The sequence below is a fragment of the Hemicordylus capensis genome, chromosome 4, assembly GCF_027244095.1.
Source record: "Hemicordylus capensis ecotype Gifberg chromosome 4, rHemCap1.1.pri, whole genome shotgun sequence".
NCBI classification, from domain to species: Eukaryota; Metazoa; Chordata; class Lepidosauria; order Squamata; family Cordylidae; genus Hemicordylus; species Hemicordylus capensis.
The window spans coordinates 79,407,334-79,427,472 of NC_069660.1; the positions used below are offsets into that span (position 1 = coordinate 79,407,334).

A 20,139-nucleotide genomic window follows, 5' to 3' on the forward strand; every position below is an offset into this window, starting at 1 on the left:
ATACTGTAAAGCACCTAAAGCGGTGGTTCCCAAACTGGGAAACTCCAGATGTTGCTGAACTACAACTCCCATCAGCCCCAACTTCAATTTATTGTGGCTGGGGATGATAGGAGCTGTAGTTCAGCACCGTCTGGAGGCTCCCAGTTTGGGAACCACTGGCCTTTGGTAGTGGGCAGTGTACAAGTATATTAAATAAATAAAGCAAATTTGTATCAGTGTGAAGTAAAGGTGATCTATTTATTTTTAAAATTTATGAGAATGAAAAACAGAAGCACAGAAAGCTCAGAAAAACCTATACAATGTTTTATTGTGCAAGTCCTTCGAATAGGGAGAACAGCCATTTGTATTTTCTGTCTAAATATGTATTAAATATGTAAATGAAATTATTATGTATTAATTTCTATCTAAATTATGTATTAATAAAATATTTGCAAGGGAATATGTTAGACGATGTTCTTACTCTATACAAAAGAAAATAGCTAGTGATCCTAAGAAGCCTTAACTGCTTCTGAATGTTTGGTGATGTCTGTCCCTAACATAGTGCCAATTATTTCTATAGCCTGAGTTTCCACTAAGCCTTGCTTCTAAAATCAAGGTTTTCAGAGTAATCTGAAGTGTCACTACCTCTTTCACAGTTACCCATACTTAGGAGATTAAGCCAGGGTGTTAATCTTAAACTCTTACATCGGAAAGGCTTTGCATTAGGTTAGGCTTGGAATTAGCTTTGTGCCTGTCAGTTTTGAACATCCAGAGAAGGGTATTTTGAGAGTTCTCACATAATGCAATTTACAAAAAGATGGATTTCCATTTGAGTAAGATAGCATCAGTCATCATGTAGTCTCCAACTTATTGCCTCTTAGAAAAAAGAAAATATTGCCAAATGGGAGCAATACTGGGAGAGGACAAAAAGGAACGGACCAAATGATGCTAGCAGTTCCTCTCCAGTTTGGAACTAGCCAATCTGATTTAGGCTTCCATATTGTATTGTTGGCAGATAGTCTGCCAATGAAAGATCTGTGCAGGGAGTTGAAGGAGCCTGACTTGCTGCTAAGTTTGACTTCTCCTTGCCTTGTGAATTATACATAATGTTTGCTCAAACAGCTTCTTTGTATTACTTTTTCATTCACCAATCTTGTGATCTCTTTCATGAAGCAAAACAAGAGAGACTGAGCAGCTGTAATGCAGAGGTGACGCCATAAGCAAACGCAACTACAAGTCTACCGCTTGTGTGCAAGTGTGCATGGTGAGGTCAGCCTGGAAAGGTGATGCTCTGAGTTGCTCCGCATTGTCGTGTTTTAGCTTGGCAGGCCATACGTTGGGAAGCTCTGTCCTCTAAGAGGTTTCATGCTCGCCCAAAGTAAAGTTAGACCACAGGCCCAGTAAAAGTCCATTCTGGTTTTTATTTCTAACCCAAATATTGCAAATATACAGAAAAATACCAGTACAAATTTATAATATAGCCAGGCTTATATACAAACTCTATACATGGCTCCTTTCATTTTTTTTCTTTCTGCACCTTGCCTCCGACTGTACATCTTAGGAAATTGTGTAGAGGAGTGTATCCACTATGGCTTTTGGTTATGTGGTATTCTACAGCCATTCTGCACATGGCATGGAGTTTATTTTTAAAAATTTTGGTTTGCCTGGGGGCAGATCAGGAAGACAATGCTTCAAAGCACATGCAATGTTGACATCCCTATGGCTGCTTTGTTGCTTGAGCAGCAGCCTTATTAGAAGTGAGGAAGATGCATCATCAACATATTCAACACTATGGAGCGGAATGTTACTGGTGCACAGGGCAGCAAGCATGTGGGGGCTATTGACCCTTGATTCATTCCTTCAAAGTTCTTTGGAATGTTATCACTGCATCAGCCAATGTACTGCATTGTAGCCTGCCTTAGAAGCAAGGCAGGACCGGTGGGTAGGCAGGAGGAGAAGAGAGGGACAGTCAACAGCAATGAAGTCATGTAATAAGCCATGGGCCTATTTGAGATATGTCTTGTAATAAACTCTCTCTTTCCCAGTCTGCCTTCCAGAGATGTTTTAATACATGTTGGAAAGCTGGACAAATACTGGGAAGAGACAGTAGTGAGATAGTTAAGTTCACATTGTATTCGATAACCAATATAGCTCCATTAAATGTTCCTTGTTCATTTTCAGCCCAGTATCTGGAGTTTGAACAACTGCATGCATGAACTTGAAGTGCTCTGAGGCAAAGCTCTAGAAGTTGCCGAACAAGATACTGTGCTGATGGAGAAACCCATAGGTGTAACTGCACAGAGACCACAAAGAAGAACAGCAGGATTAGAGTACCCCTATTGGACACAGGATTATTTTTCAGCCCCCTTCAACTCAAGGTCCAGTAGCCATATTTTAACAAGTATTAATCACTGTAAAGAGCATTTTATTTACATGTCAAGTTTGCTTCTGTACTGCCTTGAAAATCATAATTAATCAGCAGACTCATTTTCAGTGGAGTAAGAATTTGAAAAATAGAAATAAGCTACAGAATCTTCCTAGAACAAACACTGTTTCCCAGCATTCATCTTTGCTTAGGAGTGTGGTGCACCTACCTTCTATAATGTTCTCTACCAAAGAGCAACATCCAGAAGGCTGGCTGGGGAAACAGCCCTGTGGGGTATAATCAAATGATGCGGTGGTATGAGGGTAGAAGTGGGGACCTCATCACAACACAAGAAAGCCAAAATACCTTTGGGAGAAAACAAGGCCAGGACAAGCACTTGCTTCCAAGATTCTGATCCTTTAAATACCACCAGTGAGAGAGATGGAAAGCCCTGTGACTTTAGCAGTATATTGAAACCAACTGAATGTATGCAGTAGCCATTGAGTACTCCATGGATCCTACTTCACTGGAATGAAGGGCTCAGTGAAAGATTGACCAACATTATGCCTCAAACAGGTTAAATTCACTCTTATTTACAATATGATTAGCTGCAAGGGACACCTGACCAATGACAATAAGGAGACAAGTGGTAACAGTTCATGAAAAACATGCCAACCTTATTGCCTGTTAACACGTAATATAAATGTTAAAATCAGCAGAGATGCTTGGTTTTATTACTAATGATGCTGCTGAAATCTGTAATTGCCTGGTCCAGAGTACCAATTTGTCCAGCTTGTAATGTATACTTCTCCCTCCAAAAAGTCTTTGTCAGCTTAGACTACAGTCCAAGCTTATACATCTACTTCCCTGGCACTTTCAAAGCTGTCATAGCACTAGACCAAACACTGGAGACGCTGGAAAATGTAGTTTTCCCCCAGGGTGCTTGAATCCTTTGTATGGACCCAGTTGCTCTGAAAACAACATGTCCCAGGGATCTTTGAAGATGGGATGCATGTTCAGTTGTACTTCAGTTGTACTCTTAAAATGTGTGACATGGAATAGTAGCACCTACCTATGGATTTAGGCTGGTATTTCTCCCTCCTTTCTACCTTGCACAAGACAGCTTGAGACATGTAGTTTCCATGGCATCCAATATTCATGGTATGGGCTCCAGTACCCTGGGAAAATCATGTTTCCCAGGCTCCATGGTAGCTTCTAGAACACCAGTGAAACCTTCCTATTACTGTGGGTGTGTTGCTAGCAGGTAATTTGGGAGTGGGGAAGAGAAAGGGACAGCAAGGCAGGGATTAGGGGCTTACAGTGGAGTTTGGGAGGATTTGCAGAGGGTTACAGCAGGCATTCAAGCCTCTTTATGCTCATGACATAATTGCTGGAACACAAAGGAGCATGAATTTGGAATGGGGCAATTTTCCTATTTGAGAACACCACAACTCACTTTACCAAACCCAATTCCAAATCAAGCCTAGTTCATCTATCATCACCTACCTATAATGAAGATTTATCCAAATTACACTTTAAAAATTGTGTATTTTAGTGGATGTGGTCCTCAGTGAAAGGATAGCACTATATTCACTAACTAAAAACACATTTGCACAAGGCAGTGAAGCCTAGGAAAAAGTCCTCCTTTGTGCTGCAGAGTCAGAGCATAAGGTTTTGCCTTGCCTAAAAATAAACTAGCCACTCCCTTATGCTGCATCAAAACCAAATCCCAAGAGAAGGGTACAGAGAAGTAGCTGAAGCTTAAACTCATCCACATAAACACTCAGAATCATTATCTTTCAACACAGTCAGGCCTCATTTCTCCAAGCATCCAAGTTGGTCGACAGCAACAGAAATCAGCAACACTAGCTACCTTTGTGCTTCCATGGTCTCCCTTTAGCAAGAAGTCCTCCATTATAACTTCAACAGTAATTACATGGTGGATCTGCTCTTTGCTTGAATCACCGGGGTGGGGGTGGGGTGTCAGAGAGGACCTGGACCCCTTAGCTAATGTTCTTAGCTTAGTGGAGGGGCTCATTTGGCTAAAACTGGGGGCAGTCATGGGGGTGGAGCCTGTATTAAGGGCTCTCTTACCTTTCCTCCCATAATTTGAGCACTGGACACTTCCATTGCCAGTAGGCACTCCAGCAGATCAGTTTTTAGATATATAGTTCAAGATACTTTAAATACTTTAAATAACTATGCTAAGATTCACTTCACATGCTCTCTGTGAACTGAATATCATTGGACAAGAGTGTATGATTCCACATGAGCAACACAGCAATCTAACTGTGCTAATAAGTATGAGCTGGTAAATGCACAGTAACAAAGTCGAACATGGGTTACCACCACTGATATATTGCTTTCCATAAAACAGGTGTCTAATGGAAAACAAAACCAGGAGCAACATCATGGTACTGCTTGCAGAGTGATGAAATTGTACTTCAGGAAACCAATCTAACAGCACCTAAATTTCTGTTCCTTCAAAATATTATAACATACTAAATAAGTCTTGCTTCTAAAGATCTGTACCACTTAGTCCTACAATTGATAAAAACTAATCTCTTCCCACGCAAGGGTTTGTTTTTTTAAAAAACTGGTGTCAGCACACATGCTGATTTCACAGTTTAGTTCCTTGGAATCATAGAACCCAGCCACAGAGTTACTTCCAGCCTTGAAGAAATCTCCGCTTTGCACAGCACACGTCTACCCAGTTGATTATACTGTAGAGAAAACAAAAAGCAAGCCCATTTTGGCCCACAGCCCTTTGGGATGCCAGCAAGCTCCCTCAGTCCCTGTCACAGCATCTCATGGCCCTGTTTGCTTGGAGATGGGCTGGACACACAACTTCAAAGCAATATCATCACAGTGGTGGGATGCAACATCACCCATCTGGGAATGCGGAGCCTTCTCCCAGCAGCACAGTAAGTTGTACTTAGTGATGCTAATGTTTAGTGAAATGTTCCTATTTAGTTTTCCTTTAAAAGCTGAAAAGAAATCTGATTAAAATAATGTTACTTTAAAAAAATGATTTCCCTTCTTCCTCACTCAGAGCTGCAGCGTCTTCCCCCCATCCCTCCCCACCCTCGGGAAGTTCTTGCAGCCTTGCTGGTTTCAGGCAGTATGGTGGAAGCAATGGGAACACAGAATCCCTCAGACATGGGAAAAGCGTCCAAAGGGGGATTAAAATGGACTGTCGGTGTGCACGTCCTTCTGTAGCAGCATTCAAACCCATGTACACCTAGTAGCGATGATTTGTAAAATCACTATTCCAGAAGGTCCTAAGTAGGAAGAAGAGAGAGAAAGAGAGAGAAGTCTTCCTGATAAGCATTTCAAAATCATGATCCTTCTCAATTTTGTTCTAGTAAATGCATCACAGGCATTTTTAAAGCACATCTTATATGACAACAAAAATTTACATACTGCTTTTCAACAAAGTTCCCAAAGCTGTTTACATAAATATAAGTGAGAATGAATGAATGGAATGGAATGGCTCTCTGTCCCCAGTGGGCTCATAAACATAAGATAGACACCAGCAGTGTTCCCAATAACAGGGAATCCCAGATGTTGTTGACTACAACTCCCATAATTCCCAGCCAAAGGCCATCACAACTGGGGATGCTGGGAGTTGTAGTCAACAACATCTGGGATTCCCTGTTAGAGGGGATACTGGACACCAGCAACAGCCACTGGAGGGATGCTGTGCTGGGGATGGATAGGGCCAGTTGCTCTCCCCCTGCTAAATAAGAAGAATCACCACTTTTAAAAGGTGTCTCTTTGCTCAGTTAGCAGGGGACAACAGGAGATCTTAGCCTGCTCCCGCCCCCACTTCCCACAGTGACATACAGATATCTTTTCAAACAGGTATAAGCCAAAATCATACACTGGCAATGCAAGAGCCTGCTCAGAAAGTTGCACATACACACATCCATCACAAACTTGCCTCATCGGAATCGTCATGGTAACCAGTTTTACTGGCATCTGGTGTGTCAACTCCTTCAAAACCATTGGCTTCTGCATGCTGTTGCAGGACAGAATATCGGTGAACCAGAAACCTAGGGGTATGACAAATACAGATGAAAGGAACTCTGTCTATGGCTGCTGCACTTTGGGTAATTCAGAGTATTCTCAATAGAGTTGGAGGTGAAGCCCAAAGACTTTTAGAAAGACTCTGCACCGATTGCTGCTCTGTGCAATTTCCTTTGGGTAAAGCACAACTTTTAGCATTGGCCAACTATAAAGAATAGAGATGGAAAAGTTACACATTTTCAATGGTGAAATCACTCGTAATGGACATGGGGGTAGGATCACTGATCCCCAAATTAAGGCAAACTACTCTATGATAAGTACCAAGGAAACAGTGACCTTCATCAACCTGAATCAAGGGGTCTAGACAAGATGGTGAAATAACCAACATGTTAAAATCTAACAGATAGATCATTACATATAGGTCTAAAGCAGGGGCAGCGGTGAGAGAGACAATGTGGGGAAGGAAAAGGCCAGAGTAGTGTGAACTTTTCCTCTGCCTGCAATTTCTCCCCGAGTCATCCCTCAGCTGCTTCCCTCCAGACAGGGCATACCTCTGGGCATTTAGTTCAGTCAGGCGAAGAGCAACTGGGGTGAAGCATGGGAAGAGTTCAGCACCATCACTACCTGCCCTGCTTCACCAACATGGATTTGCCTCCATCAGATCTGGTTCAACCCTAGGGCTCTGGTTATACATACAGGTGAAACTTGGAAAATTAGAATATCGTGCAAAAGTCCATTAATTTCAGTAATGCAAATTAAAAGGTGAAACTGATATATGAGACAGACGCATTACATGCAAAGCGAGATAAGTCAAGCCTTAATTTGTTATAATTGTGATGATCATGGCGTACAGCTCATGAAAACCCCAAATCCACAATCCCAGAAAATTAGAATATTACATGGAACCAAGAAGACAAGGATTGTAGAATAGAACAATATCGGACCTCTGAAAAGTATACAGTGTACTGTGCTTGATTGGCCAGCAAACTCGCCTGACCTGACCCCATAGAGAATCTATGGGGCATTGCCAAGAGAAGGATGAGAGACATGAGACCAAACAATGCAGAAGAGCTGAAGGCCGCTAATGAAGCATCCTGGTCTTCCATAACACCTCATCAGTGCCACAGGCTGATAGCATCCATGCCACGCCTCACTGAGGCAGTAATTGCTGCAAAAGGGGCCCAAACCAAGTACTGAATACATATGCATGCTTATACTTTTCAGAGGTCCGATATTGTTCTATTCTACAATCCTTGTCTTCTTGGTTCCATGTAATATTCTAATTTTCTGGGATTGTGGATTTGGGGTTCTCATGAGCTGTACACCATGATCATCACAATTATAACAAATTAAGGCTTGACTTATCTCGCTTTGCATGTAATGCGTCTGTCTCATATCAGTTTCACCTTTTAATTTGCATTACTGAAATTAATGGACTTTTGCACGATATTCTAATTTTCCGAGTTTCACCTGTACATTGCAGCAGATATAAGATGTTATCTAACAGACTTGATTTTATATTATGAAGGGTGTACATTTATCTTTTCTTGTTATCTGGAGAGTGTGTGTGTGAAATTACCCCTTCCTTGGTAAGACTAGCCCCCACCCCTGCATCATTGTGCTATGACCCCTTGTAACCAGGGCAGGTCTAGCTTTGATTGCCTGTGTAAGCTTAAATGTACATGGTAAGCAAGTATCAATGTGCCAACTAGAAAGAATGTGAACTGGGTGGCAGGGCATACCTCTACTGGATACTATCCAAAGACCTGCCCGGCTACAGTAGCCATGATAAGGTTTGCTCAAGAGTCTTTTGGCCGGCCTACAGCAAACAAAGTTATTTAGCAAGGTGAACTAGGTGGACAAGGGTTTTGAGCCAGTACAGGTCAACTGTGGAACTATTGCTTGCACTATTTTTCTCTTGGGAGGAGGAGAACATCTCTGCCATCAGCACACCTTTAGTCACCTCTGCCATGGATCTAGACAACATAGAGGCAAAATGTGCATGATCCCAGCCCTTTTTAACTCATCTTGCCATCCCTTCCCAAGCCTTACCTTCCTCCACAAACATATTTCTTAATGACGATTACTCCAGCTACAGCAGTGGTGAGCATCAAGCCAATTACAGCCAGGATGACTGGAGTAGAGCTGGAGGAAGCAGACTATAGAAAGAAAGGAGGAAGATTTGTTAGGTTTATATGACACAGTGTTAGAGACCAGACCGCTGCAATTACTGAGCCATTTTTACAATAATCCTCCTAGCACAAACTGCAAGGTCCCATGCTTGCATCTTGTGTGAAATACAGCAGTACTGTGAAGATCTAAGAAGACAGAATAAAACCGTTTGTTTTGGAAAGGGTGAAGGCCCCTGCAATTCGATTTTCCAGCTTAGAATCCAAATCACAGCTTCAGCAGCCATTTCAGAAAGCCTGTTCATCACACTTGCCTGCACAGAGTGCAAGGTTAAAACTGGTAAGAGAATTTTAAGAAAAATTGCTTCTCTAGTATTACTGTTGTAGCATATTTCTCTTTATACAGTGGCTAGATTGCTCCTCTGTTTTCTCTTGAACCCTACAGTTCTTCTTGCTGTTTTTTTGTTTGTTTGTTTGTTTGTTTGTTTGTTTAAACCTACCAGCTGGCTTGGATTCAAGTAGTTGCTAGTACATTTCTTTTTCAGGTCAGTCTCCTCGCGGTTGGGACTCTCACCACCATGACACTTGTCTCCCGGAATCTTTCGATATCTGGAATTCAGCAAAAAGGCTCAGTAGGTTGTTCGAAAACTCTTTTAAGAGCAATCACTTCCCAAACTATCAAGGATGATCTAATCCCTTCATTCAATTATACCCAAACAGTGCATCAGAACATAGGAAGTTCCTAGTGTGAAAGCATGTTCTCAGTCTCCCCATTGGAAGGTGGCCAGCCTGCCCATCAATCCAAGGCTTTCAAACATTCCAAACAAATCAACACTCTTCTAGGACTGGTCCACTGAGATACATCTGTGGGCCAAATTAGATGCAACATTAAGCATGTTATATGGCCCTACGTGTTTTGGATTTTGTTGGCTTTTTAAAATGTACATAGCCATGAGGTACATGGATTGTACATGCATTGCAGATCAAAGCCACGGTGAGGAGAGAGGGGAGCTTTCATCCTTTGCCCTTTACCTGTTACTAATTGGGGCCCCATCAGGAATGCTAGTTACATTTTAAGAAACCAACACACACAAGGTGAAGCGTGATTAAGATTACTTCTAATTTGGCTTATGTCAGATTATGGCACAGGAGCGATCCCCAGGGGGAAACTGGAAGCTATACAGGACGCAAAATGTTTAAACAAAAATATCCAGCCCCTTATAGGGACACAGAAAGTTGCTTTATACCAAGTCAGATCCTTGGTCCATCTAGCTCGGTATTGTCTACTACATGGACTGGCAGTAGCTCTCCAGGTCCCAAACCCAGGCCTGAAGACAGACAGAAATGGGTCCAGAACACCACTTTCATCCAGAAATGCCTGAAGCTGAATAGCCACCATTCTCTCAGGTACCTTGCCCCAAAGAGGGAAGTTTGTCACTGGCCAATAGTGAAGGCTGTATGGGTCTAGGAATGGCTTTTCCAAGAGGGGCCTAGTCACAGCAGTCGTCAAGGCTGCTGGAACCAGTCCCCTCCCGCAATCAAGCACAGGCAGTTTCCTGAGCCCAGCCTGCCAGACTCTCTCAGCAGAATTTTATCAGCCATGAAAGGAAAGTGTCAAGAGAAGACATGGTTGGGCAGAACTACTCCAAGCACTCTGCTCATGTCTCCGGGCTGCAATAACTGTATTTCTGCCATAGAAAGCCAACCAGACAACACCCTCCTGCATCCTCTCTGTCTGTATCTAAAGTTTGAAAGCTAAGCCAGAGCACATGCAATTTTACCTGCAAACTGCCCAGGGCAGATTGAAAAAGTCCGCTCGCCAATCAGAAATGCTCTATTGGACAGCATAATTCAGTAATATTGCTTTTGGAGTCTACAGAATGTATGCCAAGACCGCTCCACCCAGAAACGTAGTTATCCTCCCAGCATTAGAGTGTAGAAGGAACTGCCTGAAAGGCAGAGTCTGTTGTAGGTCTTCAGACCTGTTATTTCTGCCCTACCCATTGAGTTACACAGCGATAGTCACTGCAGCAAGAAGCATCTCTCAAGGGAGATTCTTGGTGTCCCAGATCCGAAGTATGTTCAGAGAAAATAATTATTTTCCAGTGCTACACAATACTTTGAAACATTATACAGAAACCCAGCTTCTTCCACCAACCTCCTTTAGTTGCTGACTAAGGAAATGAACTCCCATACTATTTGCCAAGGGACTAGAATTCCAAAAGGAAGTTACCCGCTGGTCTTTAACCGTTCTTGCTTTCCATACAAACAGAACTCCAGGTCATGACCCTTCAGCTCTGGCTGCTCCACACACTGAGACTGGTTTTCTGGGCGGAAGTAGCCGAAATCACTGTAGCACAATATCCAAGAGCAAGAAGACAGGCTTTAAATTCATTCAGACATGAGCATAAATTCATATTGTATCTTTATCTAAAGGCCATATAAAATCAAGAATGATGGTACATTTTAATGGCAACAGGAATTGAAATATAAAACAACCAATTACATCACTGGCCCAATATTTGTGGCACATTCAAAGAGGAACCAAACTTGCCTTTGGAATATCCAGTTCCTTCCTTCCTTCCACGGACTGATCTTCTACATTTGTGACAAAGGGATCAGCACATGAATATCCAGATAAGCAAAAGCAACATTGGGCTTTTCCAGGCAGCAATAAAGTGAAAGATTTTGAAAGTTTTTGCACAAACTCCAAATGCATCTTACTCACAGTCCACATGCCCATATATGTTTCTGTGCGCCTTCCTAGTGCGATTTTACTCTCTGGCTACATGCCAAGCAGGGAGTTCACCCAATTTTCACTGCACTGCCCACCTCTTGCACTCTGAGAAGTACATAGCTGCTACTTTTCTGGCAAATAGAGAAAGGGACAGTTTCTTCTCAAAGTGCAAGAGGTGTCACTGTGAAAACCATATGAGGTCCCTCCTCAGTGTGTGGCCAGAAACTAAGATCACGCTGGGAAAAAGCATGAAAGCCTACATGAGCATGTGGGCTGTGAGTAGGATGGCATTTGGATCTTGTGTGGAAGTTTTCAAAATTGTATTGCCATCCGGGAGAGTCCGCTGAATAGAAAGCAGATCCAGTGCCCACATGGAAGTTGCATTCAGATACCTGAGCACACAAGTGCTAGGGAACTTTGGGTCAAGTATGATTTTAAAAAACCTAGAAGTTTAGAATAGAAAAACACACCAGAACTCACTGTTAAATAGACTGCAGACCAAAACTATGTGATTTTATTTTTTTCAAAGATCAGCCACAGCTGACAATATCACAAGACATCCTGCACGGGTCTCTTCTTGTTTCTTCCAAAACAGTATTAGAAATCCTTCCTGATAACCACAAACGGACTGCACTACAAATGTCATTGCTGATTTTATTCAACCTCCAAAGACCTTTCCAGATAATCATTTTTGTACATGATAAATCTGCAGCTATAACTCTATTATGGGGAATCTAGATGTTTTTTGCCATTTCCCCCAGCAAACTTACTGCAATAATTTTCTGTAGACAGGGGTTGTGAAAGCATCTTGGACACGTATTTGCCAGTGTTTGTAATGTCACTGATTTTATTCTTTGTACACCAACCCAATATCATAAATGAAGGAATGTGTATACATTTGTTAAATAAAATTTACCAACAGTCCTGCTTCCTAATGTCTGCAATATTTCCTGACATTTAAAAATTAAAACCACCTCCTCTCCTCAATTTGTTTATAAACCTTGCTAGAGGCAGAGTGGTCCCCTGCTATCCCAACAGAAGCTCCCATGAAGGCCTTTAAAAACAAGAAAACTGTTTAATGTGAGCAAATCTGCACCCATTCGTCTGTTTTTAACTGCAAAACCTTTCTGAGAAGCTCATGAAACTGAGCTTTTCAAAAATTGAGTTCCTAATCTCAGAGTTGAAAGAGAAGCATGAAGAATTTAGAGGCAGTGTCTGCTAACGGTACAACACCAAAAAAGGTCTAGATGTGGGATATCTGCATCCTGCTCACCTGAGTTTTCTGTCCTTCTCCAGGAACTTTCTCAGACAGCAGGCTTTACTGTGGGTTTTCTGCAAGGCTTTACTGCAAGTTCGAAGTTGCCCCTCCCCCCCCGCCAATTGACACAAAAAGTGGATTTTTTTAACCCCAAATATAAATTGGGCTACATTCCAATGTGTAATGAACAACTCAAATCCTGTGTGGAGTGCTCCCCAATAGCTTGTATGGACTTTGGAGTAAGTTTGGCCGATATGTGAATACACATCTCCATTCCAGAGGAGATGCGAACTAAAAGCTGGGTGTGAAAAACTTCCAGGATACCGTTTGCTTACTTGTCCTTATATACTGTCTGCAGCATAACACCTCTCCCATAGACCCTCCCAGATCCTATCCAGAAATTTCAAGTCGTGCCAACACACACACACAAATTTTGTACAGAATAAATAATACAGATTTACATTATTTATTCTTGTAGAGACGATTATTGCCAATTTGGCAACAATCCTCTCTATAGGCGTCTGTAGGCATGCATGCATTCACACATGATACAATATCTGTTGGTGAATGATTTGCCCACTCAAAATCCTGTATGATCTTTCACTAACAGGAGAGACCATTATCAGCATAAACATCTTCTTGGTTTAAATGTATACTGCATTTGATTTGCAAAAATTAAGAATTCTCTTTAGGAAACTTCTAGTCCCCTGTTGCTAAACACTTAAAACCACCTGACAGTCCTCTTGGAAAAAAAACTCATATACCCTTACAGAACTGTAAACTGCAATTCCCTAATTTAAAAATAAAATAAAATAAAATAAAATAAGATAGATAGATAGAGCCACCCCAGAATCCGACTTAACATTTCAGGAAAGCCCAAAAGAGAAAAACAGCAGGGTCACTCCCCTAACCATTTCAGAGCACTAACACAAAGCTAGCTATGGAGAGGAAGCTAGGAGGAACTCCTCAAACATACCAGAGGAAGTCGCCTAAGGTGCAAGTGCAGACTGATGGCTGCTTGGTCACTACATAGTCGCGGCCATTCTGACAGACAGACGACTTACGAAGACGCAGGTATTCCTCTTTGAAGCCCAGTATGCAGCCATCGGCAGGGTCACTAGGGTCACTGGAGTGAGCCAGCCATTTTGTATAGTCCTTCTCCTCACCTAAAAAAGGGAATGACATCCGATTGTCAATACAGCCAAAACTCCCAGAAAAGAAACAGGCAGTTCTTGGGTCCCTCTTTTAGCTAAAGATAGTGTCAAGTTTTCCCGATACAGAGTCTGGCAGCAGATCCGGGGCTCTCTTGCAGAACTCCACAGTGTTGCTGCTGCTATACTGCAGTGGAATCTTCCATAGAGTTATGGGAGGTGGATGTACTTTTTGGACTCCAGGCCAAACTTCTGGTAGGTTTTGGAAAGTCCCTCCAATGCACTGGACTTTTTCTTTTTCTTTTTTTAAAAGGGGTTCAGACACTTGATTCCAGCTACTGTTCTGGAAGTTGCCAGATTAAGTAACTTTTACCAGTGGGGAAATCCTATTGACCTAGAGACTATAGGGGAAATTTTGGGTCCCCTGCATTGTACATGAATACAGTCATCCCTCATCTACTGCCGTTTTCCCAATTGCAGATTTGAGTATCCGCGACTGGGAAATTATGAACATCCTTGCCAACTGCAATCTGAGTATCTGTGGTTCAACAATTTAAAAATAAAATAAAATTGGAGGGTCCAAGGGCAATTATTTCAATTTTTAACCTTGTTTTCGGTTGCTTCACATCCGCGATTCCCCTAACCTCCTTTCCCCCTTGATTTTAATGCCTTGTCTACCGCAAATTCACCAACCACAAGGGTTTCCAGGAACAGAACCCTTGTGGTTGGCGAGGAACGCCTGTACATCTTTTCCAATGCAGATCTTTAATTTTAACCCCAGAAATAACAGCACAAACTAATAGACAACTAACAAAATTTCAAGTATGGTGACACCCCTCAAGGGCATGGTTTCAAGATTATACAATTTGATTATAAACCACACATTTAATCCACTGCGTAGCCTTAAAGTGTCTTGGGAAAACAACTTCCAGTGGGGTGGGGGGAATCAGGAGTGGAAGAACATATGGAAATGGAAGCCAGTTACTTGCTCTTCAGCCCAAATTAAGGAGAATTTTCTTAAAGTTTTCCATAGATGATACCTGATCCCAGTAAAAATAGCATATATCCAAAAAGACTGCTCTTCGCTTTGCTGGAGTGGTTGCAGGAAGAAGGGAACCTATTTTCATCTTTACTTGTTCTAGGGACTCATCCTTTTGGATAGAGGTATTCACAGTGATGAGAGGGTTACAAACCAGAAAATAAAGTTTACGTTCCCAGCTGGCACTAGTGAATGTATTTTCTGGAGTGTAAGGAACTGACCCAGCCAGCTCACGTGAGAGGAATTATCACTGAGTCACTCCTCCCTGTTACCTGGCGAGCTGACTGGGTTTAAAATAAATTAAAAAGAAAAGAAGGATCTCTGGTAGATTGTCATATTGCCACCAATCGCTCCTTAGTAATTTTCCTTAACAGGAAGAGTGCAATAAAACTTCCAGTTGCAACCTTGCTTTACCTTGCTAACAGGCAAATATAAGACTAAATGGGGTAAATACAGATGTGATATCGAAAAAGTTAATTGTGTTCATGGTAACTGCTGCCAGAATAGCTTTAGCCAAACAATGAAAAAAATCAAACCATAATGATGGACATCTGGTATAAGAATTTATGGCATATCGCAATCTCAGAAAAGTTAAGCCATATTATTTGGTCCCATTCAAACCAGACTACAAATAATGCTTTTTATGTTATTTGGTTAGATTTTATTCTTTATAGTAATTGGGAAAATTATAATTGTTTTTCTACTTCAGACATTAGAGTTTGGATGGATTGATGAATCTGAATTTGTTGTACTGTATTATGATTTGCTGTTTGCGTTCAGATCATTGTTGTCTAGTGTTGTAAATTTGTTTTAATAAAGAGATTTTTTTAAAAAAAACACTCTTTGCTGTAATAGTGACAACTGGCTGTTGGAAAGTAAGTGATCACTATCAAGCACAGCTAATAAGGGACCCACAGGAAGAATATCTTCAGACTTTCCAACACAGATTGTTCAAACCTGAGATCCACAAAAATCTTCCTATCAGCCTTCCGGATTTATTATTTATTTATTTAAAATATTTATACCCTGCCCCTCCAGTGCACTACTGCTCGGGGCGGCTCACAACAATAAGATAGATTCAAGATACAATTTAATTAAATTAAACAAAAAGGTTGTCAGATTAAAAACCACAATCATTATTAGGTTCAAATTAAAAGTTATTTTAAAAGCTAAAAACTGAAAATTATAGAAAGCTAAAGAGCCTACATCTCGTGTTTAGTCTTTAATTCAGTTAGGTAGCTTGCTTGTTTTGTTGCATCCTCCCCCCCCCCCGCTCCCTCTTTTCAAACGTGTGTTTGCTTAACTGAAATTTCTTTTTATTTGTTGTACAATACCCTGGGCCTTGACAAAGGCAGCTAATAAATGGTTTTAACAACAAGCATTAAGGCAGAATACCTATTTGATTTCATTCAACAAAGGCTTAAATAGTAGCCCAGAGGTCTGGTACATAATCTGTCTACTAAAGTGGGATCACTATTACCAGGACCGTCCCTAGCTGGGTATGGTGCCCAGAACAAATGGAGGGGGTGGAGTGTGCAGGGGGCCCCAGCCAGAGGAATGGAGGGCGTTGCCTGGGGCAATGCTGCTGGCTGGCACAGGCCTCCCACAGCGGCAGCTCCTGCTGCAGTACCATGGCTGCACCCTCCCCACCACACACACACACACACACGTCCTTGTCCTCCTCCTCCTCCCAGGATTAGGGCTGCCTGGGATGGAGGGAGGTTGGGTTGAGCCAGCCAGAATCTGGTGGAAGGAAGAGAGATGTGCAGCAGCTGCCCTGTCCACTTGACTGCCCGCCTCCACCTCCTGCTGGGGCAAGTCTCTTGAGTGGAGCCCAGGCAGCAGCGGCAGCAGCGCACAGGAACCGCCCCTGCCTCTCGCCCCCAACTACCCACCAGACCAGCAGCCGGTGGGGCAGGTGGTTTCTTTTAACAGTGCCACTCTCTGCCCTGGTGAGCAGTGGAGGCAGGGCAGCCTCCTTGCAGAATTCCGGGTGAGCTTCTGCTGGTTTGCAGAGGCTGTTGCCGGGTGCCCAACAGGGGGAAGTATGGTGCTTTTCAAATAACTCAAGCGCCGCCCCCACTGCCACCCCTAGCCTGCCTCACCTCTGCTGGCCTGGTGGTTAGTTGGGGGAGAGAGACAGAGGGGTCTGTGGGAGTGTGGGGCTCTGGGCAATTGGCCCAGCTGCCCTGCTCCAGGGATGGCCCTGGCTATTACAAACCGTCCAGTTAAGGATATCCTATGGATTCTGTTTTAGGTTGCAGGTGGGTGTCATCACCACCTGAATTTTCATTAGCATAGTGCAATCATATGCATGTTTATTCAAAACCAAACCCCACCTGTATTAGTGACTTTTCCTGCTCCCTAGGAAGGACATTTAGGATTTCAGCCTTAACATGAACTTTGAGAGTGTCATTTTGAAATACAAACTGTGCAGCAAGCAATAGTCCTTGTGGAGATGTGAACTTCAATTTCTCCAAGTCTCTGAAGACTCAACTCGGATTTCTCTGTGTGTCTCCATTTCACTGCTGCTGGAATAACATTTCATGCATGCAGAGAGGTAGCTCAAGAACCTGAGCCTTGAGGTCTTGACAGACAGGCACAGTATCATGCCAGCAGCCTATGCAAGATACTCCAGTTGTGTTGAAGGATTCTAATCTGTGGACCTAGAATTTGCACTGCTTATCTGATACAAACGCAACCTAGACATCCACCCCGAGCAGCAGTGTACTGGAGGGGCAGGGTATGAAATAAATAAATAAATCCAGCCATGGCAAGCAGCCTGCTGACATTCCTATTTGTTACATGGAAGGAAAAAGGCTACTTACAGTCCCTGTTGAGGAGATCATTGAAGTCAATGGTATAAGAGATCCACTGGCGGGACAGCAAGCTCTCTCTAAACCCCCAGATGCTAACGTTCATCGATTTTGCTCCGGGCTCTGACGCCAGGCCAGTAAAGAACATAGGTTCCTTATGGAATACATAGTTGTGCCAGCACTGTCCTTCATCTGTTGAGAACCTAAAACAGATAATGATGAGCAATGAGGTTTGGGATTCTCAAAGTGGTTCATTTAAACCACCAAAAAGCCCCATGAAGCCTTTGGCAATCAACGTAGCATGCTGAGATTAAAGGATGGGTCCAACACCTGTTAGGCTAAACACAGGCTCATTGGCCACCTTGTGTGTTGAAACCCCGGGTGCTACTTCTCTTCTGCACCAGGAAAAGATTTCTAGCAGAGAAGTGGAGGCAGGACAAGAGGTGCTTAAAGTGTTCTGCCCACTGCTTCCCCCCCAGCTGGAGTTCCAGATGTATTGACCTCCAAATAAAGTCACTCCTGTTCTGGGCTAGATTTAAAAATGACACCGAGGGATAAAGATTGGCACCCTTTCTGAAATCCAAAACAGTCGCTTCCTGTTGTTTCATGGTAAGGCTGGTCCTGATTAAAATGTGACAAAACAGCAATTGAGTTTCTTATTTGAAAATGGGACTGTCCCTAGAGCTACTGATGTGGTCATCAGAAATCTCTCATGCCCTCCCCCCATATGAACATTAGTGAAACTGAACTGCATACTTAATCACATTGATAGGCTGGCTGGTGTGCTCAATGGCCACAATGATGCCTCCGGAATCCAAGATGGCATAGTGATGGGGTCCTTTAAGCATCCATGACCAGGTGTAGCCACCATCATCCGAAATGTAAACATCTGGGCTCATTACTGAAATGGCATCCCCAACACTTCCTGCAATACAATGCCCAAGACCATGAATGTGAATAGTTCTTCTTAGAAAGGTCTACCACATATATTCCTTCCAAAGTTTGCCCACCCTTGCCAAGCAGGTTAGATCTGTAGAACACAGAAGCCAACAGAAGCTCAATGCCTTTACACTCCCCCCACTATTTTACTTCATGTTGTGTATGTGCAAGGTAAACCGATTACCATGAGCAATGACAATTCCAACAGCGTTGGGTTCAGACACAGGCACCATGGGCACGTTCAACTTCTGAGAGATGCTGTAGGATGCATGGATGTGAAGGCTGCACTGTAAAATATGAAATAATCCAAATAAGAAAAGGAGACCGAATGCAGAAGTACACCAGATTCAGTCTAATTCAAAGCAAACCTAGCAAAACCGCTAGAGTCTTAGCAAGCCTGCCACTAAAGAGAGCCTTCACTGATGGAAAGTCTAAACAGACTGAACCTAAGTTTCAAAGCCTCATTTACTGAGGCACTGGTCCAGATTGCCCGAATGGCCCAAGGCAGCTTCCTCCATACATATCCCAACTCCCTCCAATTATGAACTAGAACTTGTTTTAAAGAGATTGAATTATGAACACTCAAATTTTATACTTTTATTATTTGGCCAGGTTGGGCCCAACTCACTACAAAATATTCAGCATTTCACTCCTGTGGCAAGATACCCCTAAGACATTTTATTTCTATCTTTATTGCAAGTTCCATGCACCAAAAGGTGACAATTCTGCAGGGGCCAGTTTCCTAATGAAGAATTCATTAAGCCACAGCAATTTTACTATGCTCAAAACTCTTTTAATCTGGCATCCAAGTGTGATTTACAGTGACTTTGTACCACCACACCCTGACCACGTCCCTCCAGTCTTATTGCTATTTTATTCAGGCTATTGATATATCGTTCTTCAAAGACTCAAAGCAGACAAATCATAAGAACATCCAACCACTCTAAAACAGAATACATACAAATGAAAAACATTTACTTGAAAGCCTTTTGGATTTCAGTAAAATCTACTTGTATACAAGTAGCTTAAAACTATAGCCTTGGCCTGACAATGTTTTCCTGCATTCAGTTTCCACCAATATATGCACATCAGACAAACCTCCTCCTTATTTTTCGCTGTTGAGTCGCACTTAGCATTTTCAGGTTTCCTCAAGCGTACCCACTCCCCTCCTTGATCAAAGGTGATCACCGACTGAATGGAGTTATCTGAGTGTGGGGGGAAAAGCAAATGTGTATAAATCCTTCCTTGTAATCAATATCATGGCAATCCAGGTAATGGTTAACTAGCTAGTCTTAGTCTGATCTATGCTTTTCTTAGTGTCCTCAGATGCAGAGGGGAAGGAATTGCAGCACCTTGGATCACTGTCTTCAAAGTTCACCGGCTTCTTGGCTTCCTGTGAGCAAACAGAGGGACCCTCCTCTCTGGCCCACAGCCTGGCTGACTTTTAAATGTCTGTCAGCAGGCTTGACAACAGTCCCTCTTTCTACCACTCATGAGACTTCTGGTTCTGCTGTAAGAGGGGAAGAATCTCAGTTGTCTGAGCAAATTGAGGTGCTCTGCCCATCTGCCTCCCCCATCTGGCTCAGGTCAGGTTGAAAGGAATATTTCCTTTGAGGTGCTTGCCAATGGCCTTGCCCCACCACATGATGGCCTGAGTCTCTGGCTAGACCCTGCGTAGATATATACCATGCAACTTA

General features: G+C 42.6%; 1 protein-coding gene across 3 annotated transcripts in view; it reads right to left on the minus strand.

The window, feature by feature from the left end:
• Window positions 1–1,380: 1,380 nt before the first annotated feature.
• The window catches only part of SORT1 (sortilin 1), a 79,395-nt gene continuing 60,636 nt past the window's right edge, over window positions 1,381–20,139 (minus strand). For all 3 annotated transcript variants that reach the window (XM_053251075.1, XM_053251074.1, XM_053251076.1), the window contains exons 11-20: window positions 19,541–19,647; window positions 18,627–18,729; window positions 18,260–18,428; window positions 17,516–17,706; window positions 13,474–13,663; window positions 10,736–10,852; window positions 9,003–9,111; window positions 8,426–8,532; window positions 6,288–6,399; window positions 1,381–5,625 (exon numbers count right to left, since the gene is read on the minus strand). In XM_053251075.1, coding sequence (XP_053107050.1) covers window positions 5,611–5,625; window positions 6,288–6,399; window positions 8,426–8,532; window positions 9,003–9,111; window positions 10,736–10,852; window positions 13,474–13,663; window positions 17,516–17,706; window positions 18,260–18,428; window positions 18,627–18,729; window positions 19,541–19,647 — 1,220 coding nt within the window. In that variant the 3' untranslated portion in view covers window positions 1,381–5,610. The remainder of the gene's footprint in view (window positions 5,626–6,287; window positions 6,400–8,425; window positions 8,533–9,002; window positions 9,112–10,735; window positions 10,853–13,473; window positions 13,664–17,515; window positions 17,707–18,259; window positions 18,429–18,626; window positions 18,730–19,540; window positions 19,648–20,139) is intronic.